This window comes from Pygocentrus nattereri, chromosome 10 (assembly GCF_015220715.1).
Source record: "Pygocentrus nattereri isolate fPygNat1 chromosome 10, fPygNat1.pri, whole genome shotgun sequence".
Classification (NCBI taxonomy): domain Eukaryota; kingdom Metazoa; phylum Chordata; class Actinopteri; order Characiformes; family Serrasalmidae; genus Pygocentrus; species Pygocentrus nattereri.
The window spans coordinates 940001-952901 of NC_051220.1; the positions used below are offsets into that span (position 1 = coordinate 940001).

Genomic DNA, 12901 nt, shown 5'->3' on the forward strand with positions numbered 1-12901 from the left:
TGTTATAACCGCTGCTTGGATTTAACAGTATGGAGAAAAATACCCCCAGATATTTATTGGAAGACTGGTTTATATTCGTATTTACAGCTTGAATATGAGACCAATCAATCAAGATCATTCGACATCATTTCTGACATTTATTACGTCAACCTGTTAAACCTGAACTCAAAGCTACACAAAGGGAAATAACGAAAACATGTCAAACGTACCCAAAGCTAACCCTTAGCATGATGAGCATAGCATGTAATAACATCAAAGCTTTGTTTGAAGAGAGCTGATTCGAAAAAAGTAAGAGCAAATTTATCTTTGAGAGTTTTGATAATTAATAATAATAGTAATACATTGGATTTATAGTGCACTTTCCATTTATAGTAAATCTCAAAGTGCTCACAGTATAAAACATTAATAAAAAGATAATAATCAAATAATACTAATAAAAGGTGATACTTACTCTTTAGTCCCTTTTGGCGAGTTGTCTGAGGCTTCCTCAGATGGTCAGGCAGGGCATTCCAAAGGCGTGGAGCTGCAGAACGAAAGGCACGGTCACCCATGGTACGGAGTTCTGTTCTGGTTGGAAGAAGACGGTGGAGGTGCACAGAGCGAAGGGCTCGTAGACGTGTCTGTGGTACTAGCAGTTCATTTCAGTAAGAGGGAGCCTGGCCATGAACACATTTGACTGTGAGGAGGAGAACCTTGTATTCAATCCTCTCAGTCACAGGGAGCCAGTGAAGCGACTGAAGAACAGGTGTAATGTGCTCATTTTTGAGAACTGACCATCATGTTTAATAATTCATAGCTGAATAACCAGTCAGGCTTTTTTGTTTCCGGTACCAAAACTGATATTGGAGCAGGCTGCTATGCCAAAGGCTAAACCAAGGCTAAATGCTGTCATTACCCCAAGAGGCAGGTGGTTCTGCTTTGTGTCTCTTTACTGTTTGTCGCATTAGCTCAGAGTGTACGTGGCTGCACAGCAGAGTGATGAGGGATTACTGAAAGAAACCTGGCCATGAGCGTCGCCAGTGGAGACAGTGGCAAGGAAGAACTCCTTAAGAGTAAGAGGAAGAATCTTTGAGAGAAACGAAGACTCAGAATGGGAACTCGTCCTCCTCTGGTCGACACCGGATAGGAAACAGCGTTAGTATAAAATATTAGACTACAAAAAGTGGAGAAGACGTGGAGAAACGGTTAATTAGATAGTTTCAGTTTGTGCAGCAGCAGCAGAGGGTCCGTTCATGCAGGTCAGGTTCGTACAGCTTTGTATAGCATGAAGCTCAGTGGTGGTTAAAACGGTGCAGATCAGCCAACGGAGATGGAGCTTTGGTGGCTCCCGTGTGGCGGACGTCGCTCAGGAGCTCCGGGGCTCAGGGAGAGAGTTTGATTGATGAACAGGGCAGGTCCGTTTATGGAGCAATGTTAGTGAGTAATAGTGCAAACAGCTGATATTAGCAAAATCCTCGTGCAAACAAAAGTTTTGAGTCTAGCTTTAAGTGTAGAGAGTGTGTCTGAGTCCCGTGATTCCTCAGTTTTGAGTGGGTTCATATGACTGAATTAATAAAGATACTGAGGGCCCATCTAATGATTTGATGATGGATCTTCTACTCGACACCACATTTAACAGGTAGCCAGTGCAGTGAGGACAGGATCGGGGAGGCATGGTCAAACGTATTGGTCCTTGTAAGGGCTCTAGCAGCTGGACCAGCTGGAGCTTATTTAGTAAAGGACTGCTGTTGGCATGTTTTGTACCGTGTGTTTGCTGGTATCTGTGGGGTACCAGTGAAATTAACACCTTAGGAAGAATTCCAAGTGGAGTGTCACCCACTACCATCGCCTTTCCATTCAAATACTGGTGTGACAGATTTTGCCATGAGCACTTTTACTGCTGCTCGTCAACTCACGCTGCCGACGTGCTCCATCTACTGGTGTTCATGCATGGGTCCCTCAGTAGATGCGTGGTTTATTGCTGATAGCGACGTGCCAGCTCCGTCCTGATATCAGTGCAACCAGAATCGTTAAGTGCACTTGCCTGCTACGTGTCATATCTATGCTTATATGTCTTCTCCTACAGGTAACATGGTCAGCTCCACTGATACCCAATGGAGAGATTGAGCGCTATGAGATCCGCATGCCGGACCCCCGCATCCCCCACACAGACATCGTCGCGCTCAACCACACCGTCACCAGCCTGGTGCCATACACCAACTACAGCATAACCATCCTGGCCTGTTCAGGTGGTGGGGGCTATGTTGGAGGGTGCACTGAGAGCCTGCCCACATCTGTCACTACATTACCCACAATTCCACAGGGGCTAGCATCACTCTCGGTGGTTGCCATCAGTGAGTCTTTCCTGGCTGTGTCGTGGCGGCCGCCGTCCAGGCCAAACGGGCCCAACATGAGGTAATTACAGATAAGCATCCGGATCCAGAGCAGAGTCTCTTAAGAAAATCATCTCAAAGTTTATATTCAGTGCAGTCAGTCGTGACATAATGATTCAAATAATTTGATAATCTTATGCAATAAAATGTAATATGCATTGTTTATGATTTGCTACTTTTTATTTAGAGTTTTTGTTTCTTGTAACATTTGCATGAGAAGTTGTCAGCCTCTCTTTATCCTTTAGAAATAAACAAGCTATATTTTTAATAAGATTGCTGTATGTAAATGACCTTTGTTCTGATTGGCTGCCCTCTATTGGGCCTTGTTCAAAAGTCAGTCTGGGCTGAAACAAGCAGTAACAGCACTCCTTATCACTTCAGAGGATATGGGCAGGCTGAATGGCTGTAAACTGAACCGGTGATCTTCTGGAAATGTGTTGATGATTGTGATGTCACAACCACAGTCATTTCAAAACAGGCTGTTTTTTTTAGCTTTACACCGGTCAGGCGTAACATTCTGACCACCTCCTCGTTTCTACGCTTACTGTCCACTTTATCAGCTCCACTTACTGTATAGCTGCACTCTGTAGTTCTACAGTTACAGACTGTAGTCCATCTGTTCCTCTGATACTCTGTTACCCTGTTCTTCAGTGGTCAGGACCCCCATGGACCCTCACAGAGCAGGTGCTGTTTGGGTGGTGGGTCATTCTCAGCACTGCAGTAACACTGATGGGGTGGTGGTGTGTTAGTGTGTGCTGTGCTGGTGCGAGTAGATCAGACACAGCACAGCACAGACAGTGCAGATTCACTGTCCTCTGAAAAGAACAACACACAGACATTAATGTCTAAATGGCTGGCAGCACAAGTGAGTCCACCTCACAGTGGACGTGTCCAGATTGGGCTAGTGTGACCACCATTATTATCTAGCACTGCCTGAACCCTCTTGGCCATGGAATTCACCAGAGCTGCACAGGCTGATACTGGACTTCCTTCTGGGATGACGGCCATGCAGACCGAGTTGATGCATTGTGCAGCGTATGGTCTGATCACTGACAGGCTGACATCCCACTTCTTCACCCTCTGCAGCAATGCTGGCAGCACTCATGCATCTATTTTTGAAGCCAACCTCTGGATATGATGCTGAACACCTGGACTCTTCTTCTTTGGTCGACCACGGCGAGGCCTGTTCCGAGTAGAACCTGTCCTGGAAAACCACTGTGTGCCCTTGGCCACCGTGCTAGAGCTCAGTTTTAGGGTGTCAGCAGTCGTCTTATAGCCCAGGCGTCTTTGTGGAGAGCAACAATTCTATTTCTCACATCCTCAGAGATTCTTCACGAGGTGCCGTGTTGAATAGCCAGTGGCCAGTATGAGCGAATTGTAGCTCCCATTCACACCTGGAACCTCTTAACTCTAACGAGTCACATGACGCCAGGGAGAGACGACGACACAATTAGGCACAACCTGGACATGTCCACTGTGAGGTGGACTCACTTGTGCTGCCAGCTATTTAGACATTAATGTCTGTGTGTTGTTCTTTTCAGAGGACAGTAAATCTGCTCTGCTATACAAGCTGCACACTGACCACTTTAACTTGGATCAGAGTTTCAGTTCTACAGTGACGTCCCATCAAAAGACAGAATATCTGCAGAAATGTGAGGGGTGCACTCACTTCTGTGAGATACTGTATAGAGGAAGTGGAGCTGATAAGATGGACAAGAGCATTGAAACAAATAGGTGGTCATACTGTTATGGCTGATCGGTGTATATGGACCGTATGGACTGAGGAGTAAACATTATGCTGTGAAATACTAACAGTGCTCACAAACTACACTAAAATCTTTTTAAACGAGCGCAAGAAATTCAGTTCTGCATCATGAGCCTTAGCTTACGTTATAGCAGGGCTGCCCAAACTGGCACCCACCAGAAGGTTGCCCCCCCACCCCACCCCATGCCCCCCAGCCAATGAGAAGCGTGTGTTCGTTTTGAAGCCTCTTATTTATCCTTATTAAATAGTTAAGTACTTTTAGCAGCCAGCAGCTACGACCTAACAGAGCATGGCAAGCAGTGGTACATGGAAAAGAGATTTAGAGACCACCACTGTGAGCAATATTTTTAGTGTTAAAGGCAAGAAAGCATTCAACTAATTAAGGAATACAGCTTCTCCAGGTGTACTGACAACACATGAAAACACAAGGCGAGTTGCCAGCTAGCTGTTTCGCCTTTTTGGCCCACGACAGATGCTTTGGCTCCAACAAATGTTTGGGCAGCCCTACTTTATGGATACTGTTTGCACTGCTTTTCAAAGATGGTAAAGAGTGACCGTAAACAATCACCGTGGTACAAACATTCCCCAAACTTTGTGTAATCCCTTGGGCCTGTGCCAGTAACATAACTTCTATATGATTTGTAAATCATCTGCTGGGTAGCAGTCCCCGGCTGCAATGCATCCTAACAATTTTTCACTGTGTTGGTCTGTTTTTGAGCTGATTAGGAGGTAAATAAAGCTCTGCGTTCGTGTCTGACGATTAATATTCATGACTCCCTTTTCCCGCCGCTGCCTTGTTTGTTGAACTAGGCTTATGAAGAGCACATTAAGCCTAGCTCTTGTGATTATGGGCAGAATTACCATTACTGTTGAGAGAGAGGGAGAGCGAGAAAAACACAAGCCCAGCTAAAAAGCGGCACGGCCGGAACAGCAGGAGGATTGTGCGAGTGGAGCCGAGATTTATCGGGCCGTTTCCGCTGCCCTCAGGTACGAGCTACTGAGACGGAAAACCCAGCAGCCCCTGGCCTCCCGTCCCCCTGAAGATTTCAATCGCTGGTACCATGTTTACGCAGGAGACAAATTGTTCCACGAAGATAAAGGCCTTAGCAGGTGAGATTACCAAAATTAGCTTTAATGCAAACGTTGCCGGTGTGTACAAAACTGGTTTCGCGCACCGATGCCATCTTTTTAATACTGCTCAAAGATACATTAAGCAAATATCCCAAAGAATTAAATCGTTTTTCCCTCTAATCTTTTGCTGGCACTCCTCACGTACGTGTGTGTGTGTGTGTGTGTGTGCGCGTGTGTGTGTGTGTGTGTGTGTGTGTGTGTGTGTGTGTGTGTCATGCCACCCTCCTCTTTACATCCGCCTCTGCTGTTTGGGACTAAACACTAAAAGTTTGTTTCCCTGTTTCTGCAGGTTTATCTCCTAAAGTGAAAATGAGTGGAAGCCCATTTGTTTCATGCAGAGGACTGTATTGTATGTTTTCCTCTCCAGCTGCGGTTCATTATGATGCGTCTTTTCTGATTTGTAACATTCCTTTATTCAGTATTTAGATTGTTTATGAAACCTGATTGTTCGTTCCAGGGCTTTTAATCTTGATGGACTCTTTTGCATTTAAAGCAGATCCTATTAACTGCATTTGGCCACTGGAAATAAAAACTTTGATCGTCTGTAAATGCGCCGACTCGCATCCTACAGTGGTGCCACTCTCTTTAATGAGATGTTCAGGTTTTTCAGGTTTGTAGACCAGGAACACCCCCTGCTAATGACGTATATTGGAGGTGGGAGGAACTTCCACAGCTTAGACGTGAATTTTTAGGGGCTGTTTAAGGTTTTCGTCTCCGCTGTCAGCTGCTGGATGCGGAGGCAAGGAACTGATAGGAACTGATAGGAATCCAATTATTTTATTTCAGATGTATAGCTTTTTTTTTTTTTTTTTAAATTTCCCAAGTCAGTATTCCTTGGCCAGCCACACCCACCCCCCCAACCCCCCACCCCTCCACCCAGCTTTTTTGGGGACATAATTTTTTTCTTTTCGTTTCATTATTAATGTCACACCTCATCGTTTATTAATAATCATACAAATATAAGGTAAAGTGGTATCACAACCACCCAAACCACCCCAAACACCACTCCCCCCACCCACCCATCCCCTGCTTTGAGTGGAAGAAAAGACGGAAACAACAGACAAAGCAGAAGAATTAAAGATAAATAATAATAATAGTAGTAGTAATAATAATAATAATAATAATAATAATAATAATGCTCAACATTGGACAAACTGGACAGGACAAGACAGACAAACACAAACAATAACAATAAAGAAGGTAGTATTGCTTCCTTATTCTCTTTAAATGTAATTATAACACGGGTAGTTTTCAAATTCTGTGTAGGAGTTTGAACCTCTTCTTGAGTTTGGAGACAGAAATCAGCTCAGATCCATATGCTGTAAAATTGTGATCATTATTATGTTCAAGATTTGCTTTGAGTCCAGTTGCATTGATCTATAAGGAGGTTAAGCCGATGCCCTTTTGCTTCAGCAGTATAACGTTTTTTTCAGTGGCAGGTGATATTAATATACAGGATTTGAGGTGGTCTGGCGCTGAAGGTGAGGGAAGGTCATTAAGTAGCGCTACAGTGGGATGGAAAGGGATGACAAGACTCAAAATCTCCGATAGCCTGTCCATGAGCACTGACCAAAACTGCTGGGTTGGGGGACGAATCCAGAAAGCATGATAGTGACGGTCTGTTAAAGCTGGGCAGTGCTGGCGTGCATCACTGTGGCTGAACCCCATGCGCTGTAGTTTAGAGGCTGTAATATATGCTCTGTGACGGGTTTTATACTCAGTTAGCTGGAGCTTTGAATCGCTGGTCATAGAGAAGATGCCACTGCATATATTTTGCCAGTGAGATTAGATATCATTCATCATATTGGATAAAATGGGTCAGTCAAACAACAGAAATATGTCCTCAATACAATAAGCTTATAGCTACAGTTACCAGGGTAGCTGGCTTTCTAGATATCTTACCAACATGCATTAGATTATAGTGACTAGGCTATCAGTCGGGATTGGTTGACACCACAGGGATTCCCAGAGGTTGTATTCTGTGTTAGTGTAATGCTCATTGAGCATTGCAGTACAAGAACACTGATGAACGTAAACATAAAACTGTATAATTTGACTTCTGTCCGTCTGATGAGGCCGTGGGGGTGCAGTGCTGAGCTAGAGAACGCGGCGTAATCAGACAAATCAACACTAAACTCTAGTCTAAGCTCTAAACTCCCCTGTAGTGACACAGAGCATCTCTGTATCAGGAATCCGAACATGTCCTAATGTCCTTATTGCTGCCTCAGATTCTGTATTTGACCACTTTTTCAGGTACACGTGGTATGAATACCAGCTGTTGGTGCACAATGATGTGGGCTATGCTTCAGGAGAACCAGCCGTAGGGGTCACTCTAGCCGGACCACCCCACACTCCTGCTAACGTGTCGGCCCTCGTCCTCAACCACACCGCCGTTCTTGTTAACTGGACCACACCCAGTAAGGCAAAGTGTAATAAAGGAGAAATGTTTCAACAACTAGTGCTCTAAATGAATAAAAGATTCATTTAAAAGAAGCTGTAATAAAAGCAAAGAGTTGACGCACTAAATACTGATTAAATTATATTGTATTTAGAGTTTTTAAATACACCGGTCAGACATAACATTCTGACCACCTCCTTGTTTCTACGCTCACTGTCCACTTTATCAGCTCCACTGACCGTATAGCTGCACTCTGTAGTTCTACAGTTACAGACTGTAGTCCATCTGTTTCTCTGATACTCTGTTACCCTGTTCTTCAGTGGTCAGGACCCCCATGGACCCTCACAGAGCAGGTACTGTTTGGGTGGTGGGTCATTCTCAGCATTGCAGTAACACTGACGTGGTGGTGGTGTGTTAGTGTGTGTTGTGCTGGTCTGAGTGGATCAGACACAGCAGTGCTGCTGGAGTTTTTAAACACCTCAGTGTCGCTGCTGGACTGAGAATAGTCCACCAACCAAAAATATCCAGCCAACAGCGTCCTGTGGGCAGCGTGTCCTGTGACCACTGATGAAGGACTAGAGGATGACCAGCACAAACTGTGCAGCAGCAGATGAGCTGTCGTCAGCAGATGAGCTGATCCATTCGCACCAGCACAACACCCGCTAACACACCACCACCACCGCGTCAGTGTTACTGCAGTGCTGAGAATGACCCACCACCCAAACAGTACCTGCTCTGTGAGGGTCCATGGGGGTCCTGACCACTGAAGAACAGGGTAACAGAGTATCAGAGAAACAGATGGACTACAGTCATAATGTTATGCCTGATCGGTGTGTTTTTTTTCCTGATGCTGATGAATTAATTATTTTAATGAACGTTTAACTGGAAATGTGATAAATGAAAGGGTGGTCTCATGTATGCAGTCTGTAAATTGACCTTACCATGCTCAGACAAAATGTGTTGTTTATTAAAGCTGCTGTGAAGAAGCACAAACTGTGTAGAGCAGAGTTCAGAGTTAAGATAACCACATTAGCATGTTATTCGTTTCAGATGGTGCTTATTTTGTAGTTTTTGTTTGTGTAATCGAGCTTAAATTAGTGTTGTTTATTCTGAGTTGTGTAGGTGGGATGACGAAAGCTCTGTAGACACTATCTGGATTTAAACATGAACTTTATTTCAAATTAAAGACAGCGCTAAAAGCCCTTGTTGCAGAGCCCCAGGAGCCAATGTGGAATCGCTCCCAAAGTCCGAGATGCTTCAGCTTTTTACGCACACACATAACGCAAAATCCATACATTAGCATGTGACAGTATCTTATGGTACGGCTTACGTCTGGTTTTTGTTATTATGGCCTCAGCTTCTAGAAAGACAGAGAGGCCCAACTCTCTCCTGGGACCTGAAACTAGGGCCCCCACACACAGAGCCTTTTTCAGCCAGAGCTCCATTTAAACCCATGGAGCCGTCTGATAGTCCTTTCAGACAGCAAACAGCTAGATGTATATTAAAGCCCAATATCATATCAATATCATATATAACATTTTATCAAGCCTGATACACTTCATTAGCATTGTGGTGAATGTGTTGCTGTTTTAGATCCAGCCAGTCTTGATTCGCCACAACAGTACATTCCAGCTCTATAGCGAAGCACTTTAATCTGGATACTTAACATTGTGTAGCGACTCAAAACTCCTACATGGATTCATGAGATTGAACTGATGACATTCTGTACTTTTAGTTGGAACGAGAAAAGGTCAGTTAGGAGTATTTCGCTGCTGTTGGAGGAAAATTTCGTATCTCCAAAATGGGAACTTTACAGGAGAGGGAAAAAACCCACTTTACTTTTAATGTAAGTCAATGGAACCAGACGTCTCTCCAGGTCACTTTGTGCCGTTTCTTTTAGTCCATTCATCATGAAATTTACACACAAGATAAAGGGCAATAGGAAATTTTAAATTGGGTCAAAAACGACAAAAACAGAGAAAGAAGGTTTTGTTCCGACAGCAGCGATTTGCAGGTTTAATGCAATGCTTAAGATAAAGCATAGTCTTTACTTTAGTTAGTCCCCAGTTTAGACTTTTCTGGTTGATTCTTTGTAGAATTTATGAGAGTTTTTCTCTTTTTATGCTTCTTCTTTCCCTCTTCAGCTCTGCAGGACCTACAGGGGAGGGCAGAGCTCTATTTTCTCACAGTTAATTCCAGCCAGGAAAGCCAGACGCTCCGTCTTGACCCTTCAGTGACCTCCTTCGTGATCTCTGACCTGCAGCCCAGCACTGAGTACACACTCTCTCTGACTGTATCTAATGGAGCTCACAGTATTACCAGCCCAGAGGTGACATGCACCACCACCGACGGCGGTGAGTTAAAAGTCATTTACTTCCTAACCGGCATTTCTGCAGTTTCAGTTTTCCTGACAACCGTCCAGACTTTGTGGAATTTTGAGCTCTTTGATTTTTTTTTTTTTTTATCACAGCTTTATCTAATGTGTTTAATTTATACTGACCAAATAAACATTTAAGGACCGGGAGACAAGCCACAGATACAGTTTACATTGAATGTTACCAATGAAAAATGAACCACAATCAACAAATCCAGCTTGAAATATCCAAAACAAAGACACAACATACGAGTAGCCAAGTTTCCATCCAGCTCCCGAATTAAATTCAGATAAACAGTTTAAATATTGCAAAAAATGACAGAAATAAGGCTGCATTTCCATCAGCTCTGTACCAGACACACATCTGTCACATCTGTGAGAACATCTGGAGCGAGTTTACAGAGAAAGTTTAATGTTTCTCCGTTTCTCTTTGCAGTTTTGTTTCATTTTGTGGGTTTGGGCTATTTTCCATTGTAAGAGCGTGGAGGTGGAACGCAGTGGCGAAAATAACTGCTCAGGGAATTTCGGCACCTTGTCCTGTTTTACCGTCTAATATCACTGTTTTTTTTTTGTCTTCTTTGATGAGATAAATGTATGTTTTAGTTTCTTATGTGCTCCACTGGTACTTACTGCCTTCTGTTTGGTAACTGTGTCAGAAACGTAAACACTGGATTGGTCATATGATCATATTTATTCGCATTTGCAGCGTTTAGTTGGCAGCTGTCATCACTCAATGCTGCGTTTCTTTTTTGCCAGTGAGAGACGCAGCCTCGAGTGAGCGTACAAACTTTTATGTGAAGTTTGCTGATTTTAGTCAGTATTTGCTGTAACAAAGCACTGTTACTATGACTGTTACTATGATTTGCGTGCTAATCGCTCCCCTCTGTGGCAAATCTTCAGCCTGCGCGTACGTCAGAATGTGAGTGAGTTACAAGCCAGTTCTGTGAGTTGCTTTGCATCTAAAAGCATTTTGAGTATTTATACAACAGTTGGTTCCGCCCACTGATTTGGTTCTAACTGCGCTGTTATTTCACCAGAACGTCACAGGTTTTTCATAAACACTATCACTCCGCTGAGACGCTGTTGCTAAGCAACGACTCTGACTGCTGTAGGAGTCGCTCAGGCCATTTGAGCATTCTCATTTCACCACAAACAGAAAATGGACACTGTTAAGGTCACATCTGACCGACAGCCGATTTGGTCCGACTCTGAAGACGAGCAGCTTTTCAGTCGGCAGCTGTGACAGAAGAACAGCTGAACAACCTGGAATCAGCCAGAAATGAACCCAACACCATTCGCCAAACTAAACGGGCTGTAAGAAGCTTTACAGACCGGCTGGAACAAAACAACATTAATACTGATCTGGACAAACTGACCAAACTGAGCTGAACCTGATATTGGCTCAGTTTTAGATTTAGATTTAGGCTTAGATTGGTTTAAATGTAAATAAGTTAACACATCCTCTAGACAGAACACACTTCTGCACGTTTTAATGCTATTTTACTATATTTCTGTTGAATTCAGCATACTCGAAAAAACAAACTGTGGTGTGCGCACACTTTTTGGCACATTTAATGTTTTATTTCTTTTTTTCAGTATGTTCAATTTAGTAACTAAATAAAAAAAAAAAAAAAAAAGCAAAAAAATGGCATATCTACATTTGTTCCCTTTAGGGTTTTACCAGGGATGTTCAGTCTTCTGCATTTGACTGTATAGCTCTTCATTTTGGCAGCAGTTTGCGTCGTTCTGATTGGACACATCACCTGTTATTAACAACCTGTTATTAAATATAGCTGCAGAGTCTGAGCCTCGGGGTCTGAGCCTCGGGGTCTGAGCCTCGGGGTCTGAGCCTCGGCGTCTGAGCCTCGGGGTCTGAGCCTCGGGGTCTGAGCCTCGGGGTCTGAGCCTCGGCGTCTGAGCCTCGGGGTCTGAGCCTCGGAGTCTGAGCCTCGGGGTCTGAGCCTCGGGGTCTGAGCCTCGGGGTCTGAGCCTTGGGGTCTGAGCCTCGGAGTCTGAGCCTCGGCGTCTGAGCCTCGGGGTCTGAGCCTCGGGGTCTGAGCCTCGGGGTCTGAGCCTCGGGGTCTGAGCCTCGGCGTCTGAGCCTCGGGGTCTGAGCCTCGGGGTCTGAGCCTCGGCGTCTGAGCCTCGGCGTCTGAGCCTCGGCGTCTGAGCCTCGGGGTCTGAGCCTCGGGGTCTGAGCCTCGGCGTCTGAGCCTCGGCGTCTGAGCCTCGGGGTCTGAGCCTCGGGGTCTGAGCCTCGGCGTCTGAGCCTCGGGGTCTGAGCCTCGGCGTCTGAGCCTCGGGGTCTGAGCCTCGGGGTCTGAGCCTCGGAGCCTGAGCCTCGGCGTCTGAGCCTCGGCGTCTGAGCCTCGGAGTCTGAGCCTCGGGGTCTGACTCATCGGCTACACAGAGTAAATGGGAATGATCTAAAGCAGAGTTTAGTGCAGACATGGCTTTAAGGCAGGCTTCAGTCAGAGGAGTCCTAACCGAGACGGAGTGTTAAAGTGACAGTAAGTTTATCTGCGCGAAGGCAGTTGGGCTGCAGATTGTATTGGCTAATTATGGTCCTGCTGTCAGTGCTTTAAACGTTTTCCTGTGATTTCCATCAGTCTGCCGTCCTCACATCACTTCACTCGGCCCTGTTCGCGGAGATAAAGGTGGCTGAGGCAGAGGGCCGGATTGATTAAATACTTGCTCTCCGTACTCTGGAGGCGGACACAGAAAATTTGCGTTTTTCCAAAATTTTTTGATATCCTGACCTCTGCACTGTGATCAATAGTCATTAAGTTGTCTCGCTCGCAGCAAAAGTACTGATTCACCGATACCATAGGTATCAGAATAATCTCTCTCTCGCTGTCTCT

The 12901-nt window shown here is 44.8% G+C and overlaps 1 protein-coding gene across 1 annotated transcript in view; it reads left to right on the forward strand.

The window, feature by feature from the left end:
* ush2a (Usher syndrome 2A (autosomal recessive, mild)) overlaps positions 1-12901 on the forward strand; it is a 387029-nt gene that overhangs the window by 228258 nt on the left and 145870 nt on the right. Inside the window, exons 42-45 of the mRNA XM_037541699.1 lie at positions 2066-2394; positions 5125-5247; positions 7522-7685; positions 9811-10020. Coding sequence (XP_037397596.1) covers positions 2066-2394; positions 5125-5247; positions 7522-7685; positions 9811-10020 — 826 coding nt within the window. The remainder of the gene's footprint in view (positions 1-2065; positions 2395-5124; positions 5248-7521; positions 7686-9810; positions 10021-12901) is intronic.